The sequence below is a fragment of the Colobus angolensis genome, unplaced genomic scaffold (genome assembly GCF_000951035.1).
Source record: "Colobus angolensis palliatus isolate OR3802 unplaced genomic scaffold, Cang.pa_1.0 Scaffold256, whole genome shotgun sequence".
NCBI lineage: Eukaryota > Metazoa > Chordata > Mammalia > Primates > Cercopithecidae > Colobus > Colobus angolensis.
In genome coordinates this window covers 2,350,604-2,376,849 of record NW_012115777.1, presented here as the reverse complement: position 1 = coordinate 2,376,849, position 26,246 = coordinate 2,350,604, and the positions used below count along the sequence as shown (strand labels likewise).

Sequence of the window (26,246 nt, the reverse complement as noted above, 5' to 3'; positions counted from 1 at the left end):
ATGGAAAGCTGATACAGTATGAGAAATAATGTGTTCAGGTTAAGAAATGCAATGACTACCATGTACCTATCAAAACAAAGCAGCTTAGAGAAGTTTTATTAATTGCACCTACTCTCTCAGACTCTATTGCTACGTGATACTGACTTACCCCAGCATTCTTAACAAAACAAACACACAAGCAACAAAATGATGAGCGAGCCTAATTTAGCATGGCTCATTTCTCAGAAAACCTTTAGTTGTTCCTAGTGATCGTTAAGTTCTTAAAATTTCCATTCATTTTGCATTTAATTATCTTTCCTGGAGTTTTACTTAGAAATGATGTATAATTGACTAATTCATAGTTACTAGGCATATGTGAAAATAGATCCAGTAAGATCTATTTCACTATGAAAGCAAATTTGTTCAATTAATACAGAAGTTTTTTATTAGTGTGATAAGTGAGAATTTTTAGCACCTTGTTCTCTATCATTCACTTGGAAATTATTTTATACTCCTTCCAGTTTTTACATGCCACATACAATCAATCATTAAGCTTTATTGATTCCTGGCCCCTCTTCTTCATCTGTACTGTCATTGCTCTAGCTGAGGCCATCTTCAGCTGTCACCTCAGTACTGCATGAGTCTTGTCTCCTCTGAGCTATCCAGTGATTTAGGAGGATAAAAGGTGTCTGAGGCAAAGCGATGTTTGCTCTTCCTCTGTAAACACATGCACTGTTACTCTAGAATTTGCATTCATTTCTTTAGGGCACTCTTCCCTATGCCCCAGCACCTGTCCTCTATTTTTCTTCCAGAACGATCTTTCTGACCCAAATATCTGGTATTACTCTCTTGCTTCAATAATTTCTCATCATCTGAAGCAGAAGTAGCAACTGCCAAAGCTCTCAGGGACCAGACAGGTAGCAGAAGTGACAACTGAACAAAGCAGATTAGACGGGGACTATTGCAGAGTGGTGACATTAGAGCCTGTCAAATGTGAGAAAATGTGGCCAGAACTTCCAGTTCTTCAAAAGACACTGGAAATCCAGATTTTATGTGAAATGGTTTAGCTTTTAAATGTCAACAAATAATTCATCATGTTTTAAAGCACGGCATAAGCCAAACAAGCCACTTGTGTAGTCTGTGAACAATCAACTTGTGAATTCTGACCTGATAGGATAAGATCCAGATTCCTTAGAATGGCATAAAAGATTCTTCATGATCTATTTTCTGCCTACCTTACCAACCATATCTCTTGCCCATTCTTCCTGCCCCCCACCCAAAAAAAAGTATGCTTCATCAATTCTGAGTTACTCTCCACTTTCAGAAAAAAAGTGTAGCATTATTTTCCTTTGTGCTTTTGCTTCTGTTCCTGCACATAGAGTGTCCTCCCTAACTCACATTGCATCACTTCCAAATACCTCATTCAATTCTCCCTTGATTAGTCACCTAGCTTAAGTGTCACCTCCTCCTGGAAGCCATCTGTTTCCCTACCACTCCCCTCCCTTGCCATTTGGAATTCATGTCTCTTGGATAGGTTCCTAAAGCATTAAGTAGATCCTAGTCGTTAATTGAAATAAAGCCTATAAGAGAAGCAAGTGTATGTGAGGGGATATTAAGTTCCATTTCATGTGTGTTAGGCTTGAAGATTTCATGTCAGTAGGCAGTTGTGTAAATAGGTATGGGACTTAGGTGCAATATTTTGCCTTGAGGTAGGGATCTGAGAAAAATTAAATAGAAAAGAGAGCTAAGGATGAAATAAGATGTAGGCAGAGAAAAAGGGGGCTTATAATAGGAGTCTGAAAAGTAATTAGAGAGTTAGGAAAACCCAGAAGAAAGCAGTATCATGGAAGACAAGGGGAAAATTTCCAGAGGGAGGAAATATTCACCATGGTCAAATAATGTAAAGCACCCTTTGGATTTAGCAAAGACATCAGTGCTAATCCTGATAAAACTAGTTTAAAGGAAGGTGGTTGTTGAACCAAACTTGAGTGGACTGAGGAATGAACAGAAAACATGGATATATGTAGAAAGCTGAAACTGGATCCCTTCCTTACAACTTATACAAAAATCAATTCAAGATGGAATAAAGACTTAAATGTCAGACCTAAAACCATAAAAACCCTATAAGAAAACCTAGGCAATACCATGCAGGACACAGGCATGGGCAAGGACTTCATGACTAAAATAGCCAAAACAATGGCAACAGAAGCAAAAATAGACAAATGGGATCTAATTAAACTAAAGAGCTTCTGCCCAGCAAAAGAAACTGCCATCAGAATGAACAGGCAACCTGCAGAATGGGAGAAAATTTTTGCAATCTACCCATCTGACAAAGGACTAATATCCAGAATCTACAAAAACTTAAATAAATTTACAAGAAAAAAACAAACAACCCCATCGAAAAGTGGGCAAAAGATATGAACAGACACTTTTCAAAAGAAGACATTCATGCAGCCAACAGACACATGAAAAAATGCTCACCATCACTGGTCATCAGAGAAATGCAAATCAAAACCACAATGAGATACCATCTCACGCCAGTTAGAATGGCGATCATTAAAAAGTCAGGAAATAGGCCAGGCACAGTGGCTCACGCCTGTAATCCCAGCACTTTGGGAGGCCAAGGCGGGTGAATTACGAGGTCAGGAAATCAAGACCATCCTGGTTAACACAGTGAAACCCCATCTCTACTAAAAATACCAAAAACAACAACAACAACAAAATTAGCCGGGTGTGGTGGCGGGTGCCTACTCGGGAGGCTGAGGCAGGAGAATGGCGTGAACCTAGTAGATGGAGTTTGCAGTGAGCAGAGATGGTGCCACTGTACTCCAGCCTGGGCAACAGAGCGAGAATCCATCTCAAAGAAAAAAAAAAGAAAGTCAGGAAACAACAGATGCTGGAGAGGATGTGGAGAAATAGGAACACTTTTACACTGTTGGTGGGAATGTAAATTAGCTCAACCATTGTGGAAGACAGTGTGGCAATTCCTCAAGGATTTACAACTAGAAATACCATTTAACCCAGAGATCTCATTACTGGGTATATACCCAAAGGATTATAAATCATGCTGCTATAAAGACACATGCACATGTATGTTTATTGTGGCACTATTCACAATAGCAAAGAGTTGGAACCAACCCAAATGTCCATCAGTGATAGACTGGATTAAGAAAATGTGGCACATATACACCATGGAATACTATGCAGCTATAAAAAAGGATGCAGGGACATGGATGAAGCTGGAAACCATCATTCTCAGCAAACTATCACAAGGACAGAAAACCAAACACCACATGAGCTCACTCATAGGTGGGAACTGAACAGTAAGAAAACTTGGACACAGGGCAGGGAACGTCACAGGGGGCCTATTGTGGGGTGGAGGAATGGGGGAGGGATGATATTAGGAGAAATACCTAATGTCAATGAAGAGTTGATGGCTGCAGTAAGCCAACATGGCACATGTATACCTATGTAACAAACCTGCAGGTTGTGCGCATATACCCTAGAACTTAAAGTATAATAATAAAAAAAAAGAAAACATGGATATGCAAACCATGAATATAGATGACTTTTTATCAGGAGTACTTTGTTTTGTGAATTGGAGAACAAACATTAGAGTTGTATATAAGGTCAAGGAAATATTTTTTGTATGAGCTATTTATGGGTTTGATTTTAGTATTTCTCAACAGGGGTTATTAGCATTTTGGGAAGGGTACTTAGTTATTGTTTGGAAAATTCCCACACTTTGCAAATTATTTAGTTATTACTCTCTTCCTCACTAAACCACAGTAGTGTTCCACAATCATTTTGATAATCAAAAACACCTCACCCACATGTCCAAATATCTCTGGAGTAATGGCATTGACTCTAATTATTAGAGAGTTACAACATGGTCTCCCACAATCCATTCTTTTTCTCCCTCAATATTTTATTGTAAGAAATATCAAACAGCAAAGTTGAAAAAATAGTAAAAGATACTTGGATACCTGTGACCTAAATTCAGAAATTAAAATCTTGCCAAACTTGCATTATCTACTTATATGCATTTGTATTTATTTATTTTTTATTTCATGAAATCATTTGAAAGGAAGTTGTCAACATCATATTTAACATACTCATCTCCTTAAATTAAGGATACATTCCTACAAAATCACATTATTATTACATCTTAGAACAGAAATAACAAAAATTCCTCAATATCACCTAAAACACAATTCATATTCAATTTTTCCAATAATCAATTATATATAACTTTTTTCCAAACTGGAACCTAATCAAAATTTACAAGCTTAATTGGTCATTATGGTTTTCAGTATCTTTTAATCTAGAACATTTTTATTTAAAGTGTTTTACAACACTGACTTTAAAAGAGAACAGGCCAGTGCCCTAGAGATTAACCTACATTTCAGGTTTTTCTGATTAAGTATGTGTGTTATCATTTAGTATGTTCTTCTACTTCCATGTTTCTAGTAAAGTGACAGTTGATCTAAAAGGCCTGGTTATACTCAGGCTAAAATTTAGGTAATACTTAGGCACATAATGGAGGTGGCTCCACTATTAATGGTGCTATGCTTGATCATGGAATTGAATCTTTGGTCAGTATACATTGTTGATTGCAGGGAATGAGTGTTTACATTGTTATAGTTTTAGCACTAACACAGGGCTTGGTATATACAGAGCACCAATAGGGTACTCATAAATACTGGCTTAATGAATGGTGAATAAACGAATGATTTAAACTGATGTTAAGTGATACCTAACAAAACTGAGAGTTGGGTTTTGACACACATGTTCTAGAATCCTTGGTTATAGATGTGAGGAAACAAATTGAGTGTTTATACACTCAATTGCTGTTACAGTTTTTTTGTTTTTTTGAGACAGTCTCACTCTGCCGCCAGGATGGAGTGCAGTGGCACAATCTCAGTTCACTGCAACCTCCGCCTCCCAGGTTCAGGTGATTCTCCTGCCTCAGCCTCCCAAGTAGCTGGGACACCAGGCACGCGCCACCATGCCCAGTTAATTTTTGTATTTTTAGTAGAGACGGGGTTTCACCATGTTGGCCAGGATGGTCTCGATCTCTTGACCTCGTGATCCACCTGCCTCAGCTCCCAAAGTGCTGGGAAAATGCTGGGATTACAGGTACGAGCCACCACACCCAGCCACTGTTGTGGTTTTAAATCATGTATTTTATAAGGAGCACATAATTTTCTGTTCACTTGAGTGGACCCCTTCCAAGGCCCTGAACTTAATTATTCGTAATTTTAAATCCTTTTTCTTAAAGAAGAATCTCTAAACTGTAATAATACCAGGTTCCAGAAAACCTGGATACACCCTCAGCTCAGATCTTTCCTGGTTAAATCAGTATCTTCTCTTCTCCCCACTCTTTACTGCAAGTAACTTCAGAAATTGTTTTTCACTCTCTTTAGCCCAATTTTTTTCTTCACTACATTTAGCGGTATCTGAATTAAAATGTATTCATTTTCTGTCCCTCCTCACTAGAATGTAAGCTCATTGATGGCAGGTACTTCATTTGTTGCATTCACTCCTGTGTCCCCAGAACCCAGAATAATGATTGACAAAGAACAGGTGCCAATCAATACATTTTTACTGACTGACCTCAGATCTACCAAACTACTACATTTCAGCCATGTTTGTGGCACAGCTATGTTTGGCTAGTGAGAGTCCCAGGTTTACGTTCCAGCCTCCATGAAGCAGCCATTCATTGAGATCCTGTCACATTCTGGCTACTTCCAGAGATCTGTGAGTAAATCCCTGCTGTTCAAGAGACCAATAGACTTCTCTCTCATTCTTTTGAGCCTTGGTGTCACTTATTATTCTCAGTGAAATCCTTCTTTCCCATGGAAACACCCAAGGATGGCTTGGGTGAACCCCTCTGCTTGGTTCCACCCTAAGTAAAAATAACATTCCACAGAATTATGGTCACATTTTTGTAAAGTGAAAATAAAGGCAAATTTAGAAAACTGCTATTTTCATTGATTTATAGTGCTATGCAAATAGAACTTCATTAAGTTTCTGACACCCTCATACACAAACTCCAATCAGATCACTAGCCCTAAACTCTTATTAAATAGAAATTGGTGGGTGGACATTTCAAGTTAGGAGGGAAAATGTTTTGAAAGCAACTTCTGCTTTCTTCCTTGCCACAAAACTGCCCTGAGGCAAGGAAGCAGAGTTGCTATCAGTTTAAATAAGGGAAGGAAAAGGCAAATACAAGAACACAAACAAAATCTCAAATTTTTTTCTCTCTCACATACATTATTCATTTAATCTTTAAGACAACCACATGAAGCTGATATTTCCACCTGCCAAAATTGAGCACGGTCAGCATGTTTTGGTTCTCATGAATACCTTACTTTGTTTTTGCACTCTGGTCTGTGAAGGAATTTTAAAGCTTTTCCTGGGATTTGATTTGAAGGACAATTGAATGGATCCCTCAACTAAATACTAGTGATCCAAGATAGAACTCATGCACTTAAACTTGCCTTCCAGATACTGAAGAAAACTTCATCGTGTAATTTATTCTTGTAATTTCAGTGCCATGGAGAATTACTCTTATTTTTGAAATCCCTTCAGTACACAGATATTTCATACAAATTGGCCTTCCTGCCAATTCCTTGCCTTGACACCTTGAGTTGGGTGTGCCACTAAGGCCTATCCTGTAACCTTCACTTAATTAGTCATAATTATTATTACACATACTAATTAAAGTCAGCCAGCTTCCTAAAGTGTAGGACATGTAGACTGGTGGTACATGAGGTAATGTTATAATAGGTAGATGTAACATTAAAACAACAGTGAAGCACTTAGCAAAATATTCTTTTTTCACTATCTTTTAATCTTTCTGATTGTGCTAAATTGAAAAATCTTAGGTTGCTGCTCACATGTCCAACCCTTACCAATATCCCTTTTTTAACAAACTGAGAGCATGGCTTGGGCTCAGACCCTTGACAGACAACCTAACTAATGTTTTGTTTTCATTGTGTTTGCTTTAACAGTCTTATGTCAAGTGGAAATGTTTTTCACTTACCAAAGCAACATAATGTTGCTTTAAAATAAATTTGTCTTAAAAAGGTTAAAGAAAACATTAAGGAAATATCAGTATTTGTGGTTCTTTAACTTGGCAACAAAATTGATAAAGTTTGGGAAACATTAAATTAATTCCTATGAAAGGGACATGTGACATTCTGACACGTGATACAGGTTGGGAGTCACGTGCAATGGAGATGAGTTATTTCTTTAGCAGCATAACTGCACTTCAGACTGTTGCCATTCATCTGATTCCCAATTTTGGGAGACCAAAGAAGCTTCATGAGCATATCAGCCACTACTTGTACTGTGATAGGCTTAGTTTCTTGAAATGAAGTCAGATGTGGCAGAAAATTTACCCTAAAGTAAATTGGAAACTCACCTTGTAATCCAGAGGCAAGGCAAAGGATTAGATGCTATGATCTAGAAATCAGGATTGATCTAGCAATGGAGTCTGAAGCAAGTTAGGGTGGTTCCGTGTTGGTTCTGGTCAACTCCCTGTGAAGGACTAAATAAATTATGATGTGAACAGATTGTAAACTTTTCTCCAAATTTTTTTTTTTCTCCTTTTGAGACAGAGTCTTGCTCTGTCACCCAGGCTGGAATGCAGTGGTGTGATCTTGGCTCACTGCAACCTCTGCTTCTGGTTCAAGTAATTCACCTGTATTCTCGGGTTCAGCCTCCTGAGTAGCTGGGATTACAGGTGCATGCCACTACACCCAGCTAATTTTTTGTATTTTTAGTAGAGACAGAGGTTTTGCCATGTTGGCCAGGCTGGTCTCGAACTAGCGACCTCAGGTGATCCGCCCACCTCAGCCTCCCAAAGTGCTGGGATTACAGGCATGAGTCACCCTGCCCAGCCTTTTCTTCAGGTTCTTAAATAAAATATTGGAAAGAAATTATTATGCAATGGAAGAGAGTTTGGCCCAGGTGTAGAATACAGAAGATAGAAACAAGGTCTTTGTTGACTGTTCTATTCTCAAGTGTATAAACGTAAATTAGTATCTCAGATTTAAATTAGGGATAAGGAGAACATAAATAGATTAGTTAAAAGTATTTATTAATATCTGATGTACATTTTTAACAAGGAGATTATAATAGCAGAAACAAATCTAAGTTATGCACGTCAGCATTTCAAATACATTTATAATTTAAGTTGATCATTATTAGCAAGCAAATTAACGGTAAGGAATGTCTGTAGTCTGATTAAACTTTGAAAAAGATATATAGAGATCTTATTCTGACAATCTTGTGCATGTAATAAATAAAACCCCCAGCCAGGTGCAGTGGCTCACGCCTGTAATCCCAATACTTTAAGAAGCCAAGGCAGAGGATCACTTGAGTCCAGGAGTTTGAGACCAGCCTGGACAACATGGGGAGACCCCATCTTTACAAAAAATAAAAAATAAACTAGCTAAGTCTGGTGGTGCTGGTACCTGTAGACTCAGCTACTTGGGAGGCTGAGATCATGCCTCTGCACTGCAGCCTGGGCGATAGAGCGAGACCCTGTCTCAAAAAGAAAAACAAAAAAACTCCAACATGATTGATTTGTTGCAGCCAAAAATATATTTCTATGTATATATGCAAAATAGTAAGTATAGTTTTATTTGTTTTAAGGCTTAATTTGCTTTAAAGGAGCTAAAATGTATCCTCATATCCCAATCTGTTCAGAGGCCATTAGGAAGTGAAAATATTTGCATTTCTTCCATTTGTACTGCTTAGACAAATATGAAGTAAAAGCATGTGTGTGTCTGTGTGTGTCTTTTTTTTTTTTTTGTAAAGATAGGTTCCAGCTCTGTCGCTCAGGCTGTAGTGCAGATAGCTCACTGCAGCCTCGAACTCCTGGGCAGAGTTCTCCTCAGCCTCCCAAAATGGTAGTATCACAGGTGTGAGTCACTGTGCCGGGACTGTGTGTCAATAAAAAATTTCGCTTGTTCTGGAATTAACCCAAGGTCTTCAGTACCATTAATTCACTAACAACAATTAAAAAAAAAAACCCTCCCTAAAGACAAAGTAGGTGGCAGTTGAAGAGCACTTTCAATATTAACATAGAGTATCTTGAGCCTTAGAGCCACGAAAGAAGAAAAACTAAATTCAGTGAAATTTGCACATGATAACAGCCTTAGTTGGTTGGTTGGTTTTTCCCCGACAGCTTCTGGGAACTGAATGAACTTAATTATGTTTTATTAATAAACTATTATTAATTTTGCATCCTGAAATAAGTGCTTGAATCAGGAATAGCATACTTCCCACTAAACTCCTTTTGCCTGAATGAAAACTTCAGATACCCATCTATATTTCAAGGGCACTTTTAAGAGCTACCAAATACGCCATAACATTCTTGGAAAACAGTATATGCTGTCAGTTTGCCTAGGTAGAGAGAGGAGCTGATAAGGAAATCCTCAAGTTCCTTTCTTTTATTCTGAGCTGTATTCTGTGGATAGGGATTTTGCATTTCAGTGCTAACAATGTTTTTCAGCACCTAACACCATGAGTATTCAAAGGTCTGATGTTATCATTAATGTATGTTATGAACATACAATGGTACATCTTATGAATATTACATTTACTTTCTATTTCTACAATGTTTTCAGAGGAAATATTTTTACCCTAACCTGGATTCTATTACTATCCATTAACTGTGGTTCAGAAAATTGTCTCACAGGCAGGTAGTTTCCTAATTATATTTTACTCAATTTTATTTCTCAATATGACAGGCTGTGTAGTCCACTGGAAAAGGCATTATGCTGACAGTAAGAAAAGCTTATTTGTTCACTGCTCTATCTCCAGCACCTAGAACAATGCCTTAACCAGAACAGGTGCATAGTATTTGCTGAGTGAATTCTAATGCTACTTCTGGGTAAAATTAAGTAAATTATCTAGTTCTTGAGGGACTCACTCTAGATGACCCCTAATCTTCCATGGTAAGGTTTTGTGGTTTTTATTTTGGCTTTTCTAAATGCTCTAAAAACAGTAATGGATGAAAATGATGTAGTGTTCTGTAAAATCAATTGGTGGAGATTGTAGACAGATGGCTCATAAGACATCAGTATTACAAATCCTATGTGTGTGCGCGTGTGGTCATACAAGGCAAAGTTAAAGTCTTTTTTCATGAAGATGAAAAATTAGTCTTGTTTGGGCAAGTGAACTCAAGAAGTGGTTCAAATAAATGTCATATTTTTCATTGTATATTCACTGCCTAGTACAGTTACTGGCTCATAGTAGGTATTCAAAAAATAGTGGTTGAATTAATTGCGTTCATTAACTAGACGCAGCTAGGTCTCTAACCCTCCTTAGAAAGAGATGGAGCTGTAACCAGAAATCCCTTAAAAGGTAAGGACCAGTAATCAGGCTGAGCTAAGCTCATGGGTCCTACGAGACAGGCTTAGAGCACTGAAGGAAGAGAACTCAAGCGTGACAGAAAGCAAAACAAAAGTAAAGAGAAGAGGAAAAACATTTCTAAAGTGGGGGTTGGCAGGAAGCTACCGCAATTACCGCAGGTCAACCCTGGCCAATAGGTGGTCACCTCAAGAACTTACCATTAAAACCCTCGGCTACACAGACCTCACTTTTAAAAGGTTATTAATTCTGACATGCCCAAGTTCATCTGAGTTCCTTAGAGCAACCACCAGCACCTACTTCACGACCTATCCTCCATTCCATTCAAATAACGCAGCCAATAGGAAAATCCTCCGCCTTGAGCCAACGACTCGGCGTAGCTGAAACACGCTGGGAGGCAGATCTGCCCTGTAGACCCTTGCGGTTCCACTGCTGGCCTCCGGATTCCCGGGAGCCCCCAGCCCGGCAGGACAACCTTCCTTCCCCGCTTCCTCCTTTCCAGGTCTGTCCCAGCCCCCGCTGCCTGGGCCACACCCGCTTCCCTCCGGTGGCCCAACCACCCCCGCCGCAGTTCGCGGGAGCGCCTTTCCTGGGGCGGGCACAGGCCCAGGGCGCATGCGCACTGGTCGAAGGGCACCTCCCAGTCCGGATCTCGCGAAGTTACGTTAGATTGGCCGCCGGTGACGGGCGGCCGTGCTGGGGGCGGGAGGGCTTCTGTGGTAGGAAGGGAGGTCCGCTCGGCCGGGCGCGCCGCCCCAGTGCTCTGTGGGATACTGGAAGTCTCGAGCGTCTCCTCCCGGTTCCCAGCCCTCCTCTGGCCCTCACTCATAGAAACATTCACACACCCCCTGCCTCCCCTCTCTTCCCTCTCCGCCTCCCCCTTCCCCCCCCCTCGCGATAAGAAGACCCGGCGGCAGGAGAGGGGATGAAGATGGCGGACGCGAAGCAGAAGCGGAACGAGCAGCTGAAGCGCTGGATCGGCTCCGAGACAGACCTCGAGCCTCCGGTGGTGAAGCGCCAGAAGACCAAGGTGAAGTTCGACGATGGCGCCGTCTTCCTGGCTGCTTGCTCCAGCGGGGACACGGACGAGGTCCTCAAGCTGCTGCACCGCGGCGCCGACATCAATTACGCCAATGTGGACGGACTCACTGCCCTGCACCAGGTCTGTGCGCCCAGCCGCCGGCTCTCCTGACCCTGAGGGTCCTCGTCGGCCTCCCGCCCGGGCCTGCCCTCAGTTCTCCACCTCTTGAGGCTGGGGGCGGCGGGAGACTCTCTGCTGCGGGGTGAGGGGGCGGTTTCCCGAGAGGGCGGGAGGGAGAGCTGGTGGAGCGGAGGGCGCTGGGCTTGAGGCCCCCTTCAGAACAGTTGCTGGTGGAGTTGGGAACCGGGTGATTTCCGGGGCACAGGGGAAAAGGAACTGTGGTCGTCTTGGGGCCCCAGGGCCATTGGTGGATGAGTCTGGGATTTGGGGTCGAGACAAGGAGGGGTGTAGTGGGGTTGTGCCTGGACCCCCGTGTCAGTGATAAATTCGGAGGGGTGGATGCTGAAGGAAGAAAACTAACAAGGGGCATTAGGGACGCTTAGGCAGATGAACATCTTTGACTTGTAGGTAGGCATTGGATTTGTTGCACTTTTGAAGACTTGATTACAAATGATGATGATAATAGTAATCTAGAGCCCTAAGCCGAGTGCCCTGAGCGAACGATTTCCTGTTTTCTCATTTATTACTCTTGGTCACTGGGGAGGGGAAAACAGGGTGTAATTAACTGATCTGCACCGGCTGAAAGGAAGGGGATGGAAGTGGGTAGAGTAAGGAAGCCCTCTAAAGGGCTTGCCCACCTCCGGACCGGAACGTGTTGAGTCTGATACTCGAAGTTTGCCGCAGTGTCAGAGATCCTTGAGCCCCAGGTCCTGGGGTGTGCACTGGTGTTAGAAAGAGAAGAATAAATAGGGGACACTCTTTTCAAAGCCGGTTACCAAGCTCTGATTTTTCTTTTGGGGATGGGAAAAAGACTGGTCACAAACTTTTCTCAAAATGGATGCTTTGTGCATGTTAAAGTTTTATAGTAGTCTGATTGGGATCTCTCAATGTTAGCCAAATAAGGAGAAACTATTGGCAATCCAGAGATAATGTTGCCTTGCCTTTAACAGGCCAAAAGCAACACAACCATGTAGAGTTCTGCATAAAAAGCAATTTTTAAGTGATGGTAATAGGTGACAAGACGTAGGCTTTTTCGATTTTCTTGGCGGGCAACTTGGAATAACTATAATAGAGAATGACTTTGCAGCAATAGCTTCCCCTTACAATGAAAGGACTTGTAAGCTATCTCAAAGTTGCCTTGGTTGTATGTGGAAGATGCATAGCCTTATTTCGAGTAATGGGAGATTGAAAACTCAAGGCTTTATATTTGATGAATATTAACTTGATGCCTTTTTAAAAGAGGTGTGTAGTGACATTTTTCCTTGTATTGCTTACTGTTTAAGAGAGTGATGACCATTTTAAATTTTATGTAATGGAATTCTCATATCAGACTTGGAGTATAGCCTTTGTTTACAAAGTTGACTGGATACATTGAAATTATTGACAAATTGCAGGACAAATATGGAATTAAAAATGTGGCACCCAGTAAAAATATAGCAAGGTGTCTAGCGTTTTCTCTATTTCATTAATTTAGATTCTCTAATGCATAGCAAACTTTTTATTTGGGTGAAGTTTATTTAAGGCATATCATAACTCTTAAGATTTTAAAACCATGGTGTTGAGAATGAAAGAAACTTTTGGCATTAAAAATGATAATGTAATTATGTAAGATGAATCTTCAATTTCTTTCAAGTGTACTTTACACGTTTTAGTGTTTTAGTGTGAAACAGGTTTTGATTATTACTGTAGGAGGTCAGGATAATTGGATAGTTGTTCTCATCAATATGTTTTATTCAAATCGTCAAATAGAAATTTAAAGTTACTATTGTGGAGGAACCCAATTGTATTGGCCTGGAGGAAGACGAAGATTTTTGATATTTACATTATTGTAATACTGGTTTAGGGAGGAAGAGAAAATACATTTAACTGTCTTCTTAAGATCTTTTTTCTCCTCTCAATATTCACATGTTGCAAGAATTCTCAGACTTACCAATGTCTTACTGATTAACTGAATTCAGTGGTCAGTTTGGTGTTGTGTAGCTGTATCTTTATTGGGTATTTTGTTTTAGTTGACAAACACTTAAACAGAAGTTTCTAAATTTACACCATTTGCATAATATCTTTCTGTCACTTTTTGTCACTATGAGCGTTTGACCCGATAATTTCCAACCGCCTCCCCTTTTCCATAACATTTTTCCTTATCTGCAAGTTCCTTAAATCAGTGAAGCCAAAATCTTTAAAATATCAAGCATTAACATTTTTGTTATGTTTTCTTCACTCTCATTTCTTATTTATCAACTCTTGTACTTTTTTCTCATTGTTACTATGAAAATAGGGAGTTCACTTTGGGCAAATTTAGGACAACAGCTAGTGAAAGACAATAAATAAACACACACAAAAGAAAATTTTAAGCTTTTAAGAAATCTCTTAAACTTAGCTTGTTTTCCACACTTAATTCGAAATACTAAAATCACTGATTTAATAGTCCTTGAATAGTTTTTTAAAAATTTAACCTCAAAAGATCATAGAATACCTAAAATGTTTTACTGGGTTAATTATTGTTTATTCTTTTCTGAATATTCATTTACTTTTTGGTTTTGATCAAGTGCTCTAAATTTCATTGTCAAGAGGAAAGTTTTAGGAACGTCACAACCCACAAATACACTTTTACGAAATACAAAATCTAGTATTTTGCTTTTATTTTAAATATAAACAGCTTATATTGAAAGGTTTATTAATTTGTTGAATGTGCTCCCTCATTAGAAGTTATAAAAGATATCCAGTCGTCAGCTGTTCTTTTTGTGTAGAAATATATCCACTATATAGAAGAAAAAGCAGTGTTTCTTGTCGAATTTCCTATCTTAGTCTCCAGAATAGCCTTTCTTCCCACCCACTCCACCCGGGACCTGACCCCCAAAGCTACAAAACAGCAGAAAGTTAACCATAGATATAGATTTCCGGTTTTCTTACCGAGGTCTAGAGTAGAATTTCATTATTACCAGTGGGGCAATAATCAGCTTCTGATTTTATAGCTACCTGGTAGAGTTTTACAGTACGTGATTATATCTCTATTTTGGCATACTTTATGAAGATTTAAGGAGATTAATAAGGTTATATATAGAATGCCTTATTGCTGATTCTTACTGATACTGGTGTGCATAAAATACAGGGCTGAGATTTTTCTCCAGCAGTTTTGAGTTTAGCCTGTTGATTTTAACCTTAAAATCTTTTCTTTTTCCTCTGCACCAGTGACTTCCAAGTCAGTTTACGGTTCCGTCATTTCTGCAAAGCTCCAAGCCTCATTTCCATTTTTTTGGGTTATGTATTGATTTAAAATGAAATATTATTAAATGTATTGCAATTTTATATTTAATAATGTCTTTTAAGTAGTAATATAGTAAATACAAGTTTACCCCCTTTGCCATAGAATGGCAACTACTGTATTCACGTTAACCTTTGTGATTTCTTCAAAGGATTTCTTGCTGTTCAAACATAGATTTTCATAGTTGCAATTCAGTATTATAATTTTACGTTTATCGCTTAACATTAGAGGTACTTCTTTAGACTTTACCAGCATCTTTTTTAACTAATTATTTTAAAGTACTATTAATTTGGTTATAAGACTGTTTTACATCATTGTCAGGAATTTCTTTAAATTCAGCCTACAACAGGTCTATCTTTCCTCATCAAGCCTACTCTTCTCATTGATGTCCCTGTTTTTGTCAGTGATCTTTAGATCAAGTTAAACATTTTAGTTACTGTTTACTCATTCCCCTTGTCTATGTATAATCCAGTCTATCTTCTAGCTCAGTCTTTTCTTTACAATTACCTTGGCATCAGTTCTTTTCCTTGCCATTCTTTACTGGCAACCTAGTTCATACCTTTATTATTATTATTTTTTTTTGAGACGATGTTTCACTCTTGTTGCCCAGACTGGAGTGCAGTGATGCTATCTTGGCTCACCAAAACCTCCACCTCCCGTCTTCAAGCAATTCTCCTGCCTCAGCTTTCCGAGTAGCTGGGATTACAGGCATGTGCCACCACGCTCGGCTAATTTTGTATTTTTAGTAGAGACGCGGTTTCTCCATGTTGGTCAGACTGGTCTTGAACTCCTGACCTCAGGTGATCCACCCGCCTCAGCCTCCCAAACTGCTGGGATTACAGGCATGAGCCACCGCACCTGACCTTATTTTTATCCCTAGAGTATAGTAATAGCTTAATTGTTTTTCCTGCCTCTGTTCACGCCCTGATTTAATCTAGCATGCATATTGCTGTCATATTAATCTTTGAACAGTATCACTCTGATGGTGTCACTCCTCTCTCTAAATTTGGATATAATACATTTTATCATTTAACTTATGGTTGGTATATCTCCATTGTGTTGTATCCTTTATAGAAATGGGGTAATTTGCTGACATTTCAACCAGATCTTTACATTTTTTTATTTCCACGCCTTTAGCCATGCTTTTTATGCTCTCTCCCTCGTTTGCCAATTAAAATTCTAGTCATTGTTCAAGATTCTCATTCTCTTCTCTGGGGTGTTCACTGTACCTTATATTCTGCCTCTCCTGCAATAAAAACACTTTTTACTGAATAGTGTTTGTGTTTGTCTTCCCTTATAGCTTCTGAGAACCTAATCGCCCACATTTTTGTATTTCCAGAGCCTAGCACATAGTGGGTGCTCACTAAAGATTTATTGAATTTTATCTTTTTACTTCAAATCATCAATAGGAAGTTTTAGAGTTATTTGTATGTTGTGAAATACATTTTTGAAACCTTCGCAGCAGATACTTAGCATATTGTTCTTGCGCGTAATGGAATTTGTGTGATTATGAAACAGATTAAAAACTTTGTTGTGGATTTCAATGTATTTACTTTGAAAAATTCTTTTTTTTTTTTTTGAAATGGAGTCTTATTCTGTCATCTAGGCTGAAGTGCAGTGATGTAGTCTTGGCTCACTGCAAACTTCGCCTCCCAGGTTCAAGCGATTCTCCTGATTCTCCTGCCACAGCCTCCTGAGTAGCTGGGATTACAGATTACAGGTGCATGGCACCACGCCTGACTAATTTTTTTTGTATTTTTAGTAGAGATGAGGTTTCACCGTGTTGGCTGGGCTGGTTTTGTACTCCTGACCCCAAGTGATCTGCCCGCCTTGGCCTTCCAAAGTGGATTACAGGTGTGAGCCACCGTGGCCGGCCTAAAAAATTCTTAGTATTGATCTGCTTTCTTTTAAATTCTTTTTTTTTTTTTTTTTTAGACGGAGTCTAGCTCTGTCGCCCAGGCTGGAGTGCAGTGGCGCGATCTCGGCTCACTGCAAGCTCCGCCTCCCGGGTTTATGCCATTCTCCTGCCTCAGCCTCCCGAGTAGCTGGGACTACAGGCGCCCGCCATCTCGCCCGGCTAGTTTTTTGTATTTTTTTTAGTAGAGACGGGGTTTCACCGTGTAGCTCAGGATGGTCTCGATCTCCTGACCTCGTGATCCACTCGTCTCGGCCTCCCAAAGTGCTGGGATTACAGGCTTGAGCCACCGCGCCCGGCCTCTTTTAAATTCTAAAGCAGTCTAGATCTTGGTTAAGTGGTAGAAAAATATATCCAGTTGAGTCATTAAATAATTACTCACTTTCTAAGAGTCTGAGCTAGATCCTCTAGAAGAGAGGTTCACAAATGGCTGGGCCATGGACAGGTCGGTCCATGACCTGTAAGGAACCAGGCCACATAGCAGGAGGTGAGCGACACACTGGAGAGCTAGCATTACTGCCTGCAATCCGCCTCTTGTCAGATCAGCAGCGGCATTAGATTCTCATAGGAGCGCGGACCCTATTGTGAACTGTGCTTTTGAGGTATCTAGGTTGTGTGCTCTTTATGAGCATCTAATGCCTGGTGATGATCTGAGGTAGAACAGTTTCATCTGGCCCTACTCCCCAACCCCCCAGCTATGGAAAAATTGTCATTCATGCAACTGGTTCCTGATGCCAAGGTTGGGTACCACTTCTAGAGGAATACAAAGTAGGATGTTCCATGTTCTATGCTATTACAATTTTAAAATAGTTTTTCTTTTACTTTCCAGTACAGACAGACTTACAGATAGATTTAATATGAAATCCTTTTGCTCTTAAAGTACAAATTTGATCTACTTCTAAGGGAGCCATTTTAAGCATCTTTGTAAAATATGTGATCCTCTCGTCAGTAAAAGGAATACTGTAGTCTTCTTAAGATGTGAAGTGTAAAAGACACTAGAAGCAATTAATTTTGAATTGCTTGTTAGCAAATAATTTAATTGATTATTTTGAAAAATCTGAATTAAGAGTTTATAGTTCGTAACTGTTTACCCTTTTTTTGATGGAGAATGTTAAGATCTTGGAAGAATCTAGTGGATAACTTGAGCATTAAAATTTGTGTCTAAAAATGTGCAGTGTAAAATATTTCTCTGCATAGTTTTCTCTTTAGAAAAGCAGTAACACTTATGCTCATGCCTTTCAAAAGTTTTTATTGAAATCATCCTAAATCCATATTTAAAAACCTACCTAAACAAACAAACAAAACCCTCCCAACCCCAAACTGGCCCGTCACTTCCTACAGATAAGTGGGCAACCCTAGCCATATATGGGGTGTGCTGGTAGGGCACCAGTGCCCTTGCTGCTGCTGTTATAATGCATTTTCTGTAGTTGCTGCCTCTATGCTTCCTGGCAACACTTTTGTGGTCTGACTTTGAGGTGTCGTAACCAAGACCATCTTTCATGTGCCTCAGCTACAGTGTGATTGCAAGCTGTGACTGAGCATTTTCTAGTATAGCCAGGTCAAAACACTGGATGGAATAGAGGAAATGTTTTTCGTCATCCATTTGTTATTACCACATTTAAAAATTACAGTTCACATAAGAAAAGTACTTTAAAAATCTTATTAGATGATTTTTGAAAGAAAACTATTTAAAAACCTTTTAATAGGGGGAGGCATAAAACATTGTTTTGTTACTACCGTAACATGTTACTTCTTGACACTGTATGAAGTTGCTGTTTTCATTGCCTCTGCCTGCAAAAAATTGCCGTCTTTTACTCCACCCTTCTTTTGAAAGTTTGTGGGGTTCCACAATAAGGTTGAAAAGATGATGAGGTGTTGGTATTTTGGTATACTTCTTTGAAAGATTGAAGACCTCCAACAATTGTAAGTTTATTCTCAGTTGGAGTCAGATATGTAGTAGCCATGACTTAATCAGTGTTTTATTGAGGAGCAGTGCTTTACCAAACAGTAGTTTAATTTTCACAACATGCTTTTTCACTTGCTCAAGGTTAACAAGAAAATAAATGGCACAGCTGGAATTCTTATACAGGTCTGTTTGATTCCAAAGCTCAAACTACCCTATGCCAGGTATCTTCTTTAAAGTCTGAAGAAGAAAATATTCTTAAATCTTTTCATCATTATGGTGGTGGTTAGTAGTTGGAGGTTTCTCTGTAAATTAACTGAAAAATCAAGTGAAACACACATGTAATTTTTTTCTTCATCCACTTTTGTTTTAGCTAGCTCATATTTTTAAGACCTTTCTATGGTAATTGAACTGCAGTAGTACTGTATCTAAATTAATCTCAGAATTCAAAATTGTCCTAAATTTTAGGAAGTGCCAAGATTATTTTTGACTTATCATTATGTACCGAATACATCAGCAGCAACCAGAAACACTCCTTTTTTCAGGACATAGAATTTAATTTTTAACTACCTTTATTTTTCTTTACCCTAATAGCAATTTATATTGTTTCAGTTGTGTGTGTGTGTGTGTGTGAGTGTGATGTGTATATGTGTGTTTTGAGACAGCGTGACAGACTCTGTCACCACGGCTGGAGTGCAGTGGCATGAACATAGTTCACTGTAGCCTTTTTGGGCTTGAGTGATCCTCCTACCTCAGCCTCCCGATCAGCTGGGAATACAGGCATGTGCCACCACTTCCAGCTAATTTTTTTTTCTTGGAGACAGGGTCTCCCTGTGTTGCCCAGGCTAGTCTCAAACTTCTGGGCCCAAGTGATGCTCCCACCTCAGCCTCCTAAAGTACTGGGATTACAGGCATGAACCACTGCACTCAGCCTGTTTTAGTTTTTTTAAATCATTTACAGTAAAATTTTTATACATACATACATGTACCTATTTGACTCTTTTTAGAGACAAATTGTAGGAAACTTCATATCAGGGATACTGGGGGAAAAAAAGAAGTCCCTTAGGTACCCTTAAGGTAGGGACTTTGGTTCTTTTTAGTAGGTACACAATAAGTATTTAATGATTTTAAAAAATTGGATACAATATAAACTAGTATTTTGAAGAGCAGAATTCATAGAATACAAAATAATAATTTGGGTAAATATAACACACTGACAAACTTTTAAAATGTCCTAATAAAAAACTTACATCAACCATTTACTTTTATAATACTTACAATGTAAAGGTAGCCATTATTACAATCAAAACATTTATTAGGTGGTTGGGTATGGTGGCTCACGCCTGTAGTCCTAGCACTTTGGGAGGCTGAGGCAGGCGGATCACCTGAGCTCAGGAATTTGAGATCAGCCTCACTAACATGGCAAAACCCCGTCTCTACTAAAAATACAAAGAAAAAAAATTAGCCAGGCGTGGTGGCACATGCCTAATAATCCCAGCTACTCGGGAGGCTGAGGCATGAGAATCACCCGAACCCAAGAGGCAGAGATTGGAGTGAACTGAGATTGTGCCACTTCACTCCAGCCTGGGCGACAGAGCGAGATTCTGTCTTAAAGACAAAAATTATCGGGATGTTAGATTTATTTTTGAAATGGAATCTATTACTGATTATCAATAGAAGCTTCAGTTTATGTAACTAAACAATCCTTGAGTGTTCATTTATAAAAGTAATCTCTAGGTTGGATGTAGTGGCTCACACCTGTAATCCCAGCACTTCGAGAAGCCAAGGTGAGAGACTTGATCCCAGAAGTTCAAGACCAGCCTGGGCAATATAGGGAGACCCTGTCTCTACCAATAAAGAAATAAGAAAAGAAAGAAAAAGGAAAAGAAATCTTTAGCATGGTAACATTAGAAATAATGCATATTTTCTAGTTATTTTACTCATACTTTTTTCTGCAAATAACATTTTTACTATGGCTCCCTCTATGTCAGTATTTTCTGACCTTATTAGTGTTTTGGTTGTTTATCTTTTCATTGTTATGCTGGCTAACCATAAAAAGACATGCTTGAGTTCTGTGTTACTGCCCTAAGTGTGCTTGCTGCTCAACTCAAATGCTCTTTCATGGGTGGAGACATTCCACATTGTCATGTGTTATATAGGCATTTCTGAAATGACATGCAGTAGAAACCATGGAAAGAAGTGAAAGCATTCCTCAGCTGTCACCTTTTTAGTAGTCTATTTAAATATTATGTGTATTGAGTGAGATATTCTGCAGAGAGAGCTTCACTTAATAAAAAGCTTTACTTTAACTTGATGATTTCACTCATACTTGAACTGAAATTACTATTTCCTTAGTTTAACATGACCGCTAACAATAAAATCATAAGATTGTACAAAGTTCATGTCATTTTCTTGAGTACTTCATAGTGCAAAGAAGAATACATTTTGTGAGGTGTCACTTGGCACCCTCTTAAAGATTAATAACCATGTGGGAAAGTATATTTTCATGGGCTGCTACACACACACATACACGTACACGTAAACACTCAGTTACCTTTACTTGTAATAAACATCCCAAATTATATATTATTAGCCTTCAAAATTGTTTTAGATGGTTATAAACTTATTTGAATATTTATACTCTTATATGGAACACTTATGGAGCTTTTCTATTGGAGTTTCAGCTCCGGAACATTTTAAAAAAATATCCTCAGTGTTGAGAGTTTTTTTTCTTTCAGGAGAGTTTTTAAATTTTGCAAATGTATCATTCAAAGATGTATCTGGTGAATAAAGGTAGATCATATAGTAATCATGGTTAATAAATATCCGTGATTACGTGATATTTTCTAAAAAGCTTATTCTTAAGTGGAATATGATCATAAATAGGTCACCTTGGATTTAAGTTAACTCTTTTTACGTTGTGTGGATTTGAGTATGCTTCAGAATTTCTAAACCTAAAAGTACTGTTCATTTGTGTTCTAGAGTTTGATGAAACAAGTCAGTGTTATAGATTGTGAACATAGTCTTTTTTGTACATGTTTGTGTTTTCTGCAAAAGATTTTGGTGCTGCCTGGCACAGTAGCTCATACCTGTAATCGCAGCACTTTGGGAGGCTGAGGTGGGAGGATCGCTTGAGCCAGGAGTTCAAAACTGGCTTGGGCAACAAAGTGAGACCTTTCTCTACAAAAAATTTAAAAATTAGCTGAGCATGGTGACACGCATCCGTGGTCCCAGCTACTCGGGAGGCTGAGGCAGGAGGATTGCTTGAGCACAGGAGGTTGGGGCTGCAGTGAGCTGTGATCATGCCACTGCATTCTAGCCTGAACCACAGAGTGAGACCAGGTCTTACATTTTAAAAAAAGATTGTGATGCTGCTGTCTCTAGATCATGACACTGTTTCATTAGGAGCTATTGTTTTTCTTAAAGATACTGTAATTTCTACAGTTTTTCTTAAAAGGTTTGAACAGATGACATATTCAGCAATTTCTGTATTCCTTCCAAGTACATGCAATCTACTTAAGAACTTTGTAGCATATTCAAGATTTTTTCTTTTAAAATGCCTATTGCTATTTAACTCTTTGAACCATCATTTTTTACAGTTAAAATGCCTTTATATTTTTGATCTTCTCAGTGTTTTCAATTATTTTTTGATATACATGAAAATTTAATAAGCAATTATTAAGTCTTCAGTGTCTTGCTTTTATATAGGTCGTCCCCATCTCCTTTTTTTAAATTTAATTTAATTTTATATTTTAAGACGGAGTCTTGCTCTGTCTCCCAGGCTGGAGTGCAATGGCACAATCTCGGCTCACTGCAAACGCCGCCTCCCAGGTTCAAGTGATTCTCCTGCCTCAGCCTCCCCAGTAGCTGGGATTACAGGCATCCACCACCACACTTGACTATTTTTTTTTATTTTTAGTAGAGATAGGGTTTCACCATGTTGGCCAGGCTGGTCTCAAACTCCTGACCTCAGGCGATCCACTCACCTCAGCCTCCCAAAGTGCTGGGATTACAGGCGTGAGCCACCGTGCCCGGCTCTCCTTTTTATTTTTAAACATGGCTTACTTTTGTATGTTTAATGTTGTATGTGAATTTATCCCAAATAAAAATAGTTGTAAAAGTTTAAAAATAATTAATTAAAACACTAAAGACAAATGTAAAAAATTAAATGTTATCCAAAATTTCGGGACTGGAGTTTGCTCCATTTAAAAGTTTAGCATCCTTTTAAATATCTCTGTACAAGTATGTAATTTTCTATAAATGGGATCATAGCTGGTTTTCTGATTTATAACCGGTTTTGAAACATTGTATATTTCGAGAAACATTTCTGTGTTAATGAATTTCATTAATGAATTCATTAATGAATGTGTCATATACATTTTCCCTTTTAACGAGTATGTAGTATTCCATTGTGCTGTGCATGTGTATATACATCTCGGAATTTATTTTCCTAGTCTTTTATGGTGAACATTTAGTGTATTTTCTACTTTTTATGATATGGTGAATATTATGTACATCTTTTTTTTTTTTTTTTTTTTGAGAGGAAGTCTCCCTCCGCAGCTCAGACTGGAGTTCAGTGGCACGGCACAATCTCGGCTGACTGCAACCACTGTCTCCTGGGTTCAAGCGATTGTCTCATCTCAGCCTGCCAAGTAGCTGGAATTACAGTCACCTGCCATTATGCCCGGCTAATGTTTGTATTTTAGCAAAGATGGGGTTTCACCATGTTAGCCAGACTATTCTTGAACTCCTGACCTCGGGTGATCCACCCGCCTCGGGCTCCCAAAGTACTAGGAATACAGGCGTGAGCCATCACACCCAGCCTATACCATGTACATCTTTACTCACTCATCACATTGTATTCCTTAGGATTGTTTCTTAGAAATCTTACCTGCAGTCTTATGTTTTGCTCAAAATAATGTGCCGTTTTAATGATTGTTTATACAAAATACTTTTGTAAAAAAATTTTACTTTATATACATGTGCAGAATGTGCAGGTTTGTTACATGGGTATACATGTGCTATGGTGGTTTGCTGCACTTATCGACTCATATCTAGGTTTTAAGCCCCTCATGCATTAGTTATTTGTCCTAATGTTCTCCCTCCCCTTGCCCCCGAGCCCCCGACAGGACCTGGTGTGTGATGATCCTCCCTGTGTTCATGTGTTCTCATTGTTCAGCTGCCACTTATAAGTGAGAACATGAGGTGTTTGGTTTTCTGTTACTGTATTAATTTGCTGAGAATGATCGCTTCCAGCTTCATCCGTGTCCCTGCAAAGAACATGAACTCATTCATTTTTATGGCTGTATTCCTTGGTGTGTATGTGCTACATTTTCTTTATCCAGTCTGTCATTGATGAGGATTTGGGTTAGTTCCCAGTCTGCAAAAGATACTTTTAATAAAGTTTCTAGTATATTGAAAATGGAAAACTAACCTTGAAAGTACTCATGTTGACACACCGTTAAATTCATGCGATAATGTTATCCCCTATATGTCACCCATAGGTACATTTTTGTTTTATTTATTGTTATTTTTTGTTTTGAGATGGGGTCTTGCTCTGTTACCCAGGCTGGGAGTGCAGTGGTGTGAACACAGCACACTGCAGCTTCGATTGCCCGGCCTTAAGTGATTCTCCCACCTCAGCCTCTTGAGTAGCTGAGACTACAGGCATGTGCCCACCACACCTGGCTAACTTTTAAAATCATTATTATTCGTAGAGACAAGGTCTTGCTGTGTTGCCCAGGCTGGTTTCAAACTCCTGGGCTCAAGCAATCCTGCCTTGGCATCCCAAAGTGCTGGGATTACAGCCATGAGCTACCATGCCCAGCTGAGGAAAATTATTTTATTGCTTTATTACTCTGTGTGTGTGTGTTTGTGAGAATAAAATTAGTCGTATTTTACTCAGAGAAGCAATTGGGGAAGACAAGGTAAAAAGTGTTCTTCCTTTTTTCTTTATGTAAGGTTTAGTTCTAATGTTTGAAAATTTTGAAGTTATTAAAATGTTAGACAGTATCTGTATTCATTTATATGATGCTGTTGTTCATTTAAATTAGTGAATAACTCATTCATGCAAGAAACATAGAGATCAGCATTTATCATATGTCCAGCACAGTGCTAATCTCTAAAAACAATGATCCCTGGCTACATGTAGTATACAATCTAGTTGAGGTGGCAGCATGAGCCGATGATTACAATATAAATAAGTGGTAGAGTAGAGATACAAGGTGAAATTAAAGGCTTTATTAGGCGGGCTTAACCCAAAGTGTCATGGAAGACATCCCTGAGAAGGCTCTGTAAGTTATAGGTAACTTATCAGCAGATGTCTTGAGCCTTTTATGACGCTATTCACTACTCGTTTGTCTTCTGAATGCCCCTGTTGAGTGTACCTTTTTGTCAGTTTCTTTCTCGAAGATGAATGTTGCCGAGGTTCTCATATGTCTGTTTTTGTTTTTAGTGTTATTTCTGTGGTTTCAACTTTCTGTTTATATGACCTGTCCTCCTTTTTATATGATCCATATCTTATGTTTTGTATCAGTCTTCCATTTACTAAGCTAGAATCTCAGGGTCATTTTCTGTTTTCTCCTCACATACAGTCCATCTCCTCTACCATGTACACACCTAAAAAAAAATCTTTTATATATTCATTTAACATATATTAAAGATCTTTTCTGTGCCAGACACTATTAAGTGCTGAGGAGCCACATTTTTGAGCAAAACATATACCAACAGTACCCTCATAGAGTCCACAGTAAAATGAAATTAGCCATTTGGGAAATGCAAATCAAAACCACAATGAGATACTAGTTCACACCTACTAGGAAGGCTGTAATGAAAAAGAGATAACAAGTAGTGACTAGGATGTTGTATTAGTCCTGTTTTCTGTTGCTTATAATGGAATATCAGAAACTGGATTATTGAAAAAGATTTAGTTATTACAGTTATGGAGGCTAAGAAGTCCAAGGTTGTAGGGTCAACTCTGGTGAGAACCTTCTTGCCTGTTTGGGACTCTGTAGAGAGTCCCGAGGCAGTGCAGGGTATCACATGGTGAGGGGGCCGAGTGTGCTAACATGCTCAGGGTCTCTCTCTTCTTGGAAAGCCACAAGTTCCACTGCCATGATAACCCATTAATTCATTAACCCTTTAATCCATGAATGGAGGCCGGGCGCGGTGGCTCAAGCCTGTAATCCCAGCACTTTGGGAGGCCGAGACGGGCGGATCACGAGGTCAGGAGATCGAGACCATCCTGGCTAATACGGTGAAACCCCGTCTCTACTACAAAAATACAAAAAAAACTAGCCGGGCGAGGTGGCGGGCGTCTGTAGTCCCAGCTACTCGGGAGGCTGAGGCAGGAGAATGGCGTAAACCCAGGAGGCGGAGCTTGCAGTGAGCTGAGATCCGGCCACTGCACTCCAGCCTGGGCAGCAGAGCAAGACTCTGTCTCAAAAAAAAAAAAAAAAAAAAAATCCATGAATGGATTAATCCATTTATGAGAGAAGAGCCCTCCTGATGCAGTCACCTCTCAAAGTCCCCAACTCTCAACAGTGCCACATTAGGGATCAAGTTTCAGCATAAGTTTTGGGAGGGATATTTAAATCACAGC

The 26,246-nt window shown here is 39.2% G+C and overlaps 1 protein-coding gene across 5 annotated transcripts in view; it reads left to right on the top strand.

Annotated features, from left to right (window-relative positions):
• The first annotated feature begins 10,679 nt into the window (after positions 1-10,679).
• PPP1R12A (protein phosphatase 1, regulatory subunit 12A) overlaps positions 10,680-26,246 on the top strand; it is a 170,749-nt gene continuing 155,182 nt past the window's right edge. For 3 of the 5 annotated variants that reach the window (XM_011946959.1, XM_011946957.1, XM_011946955.1), the window contains exon 1: positions 10,680-11,527. In XM_011946959.1, coding sequence (XP_011802349.1) covers positions 11,291-11,527 — 237 coding nt within the window. In that variant the 5' untranslated portion in view covers positions 10,680-11,290. The remainder of the gene's footprint in view (positions 11,528-26,246) is intronic. The other 2 variants (XM_011946958.1, XM_011946956.1) reach the window with 1 other exon arrangement.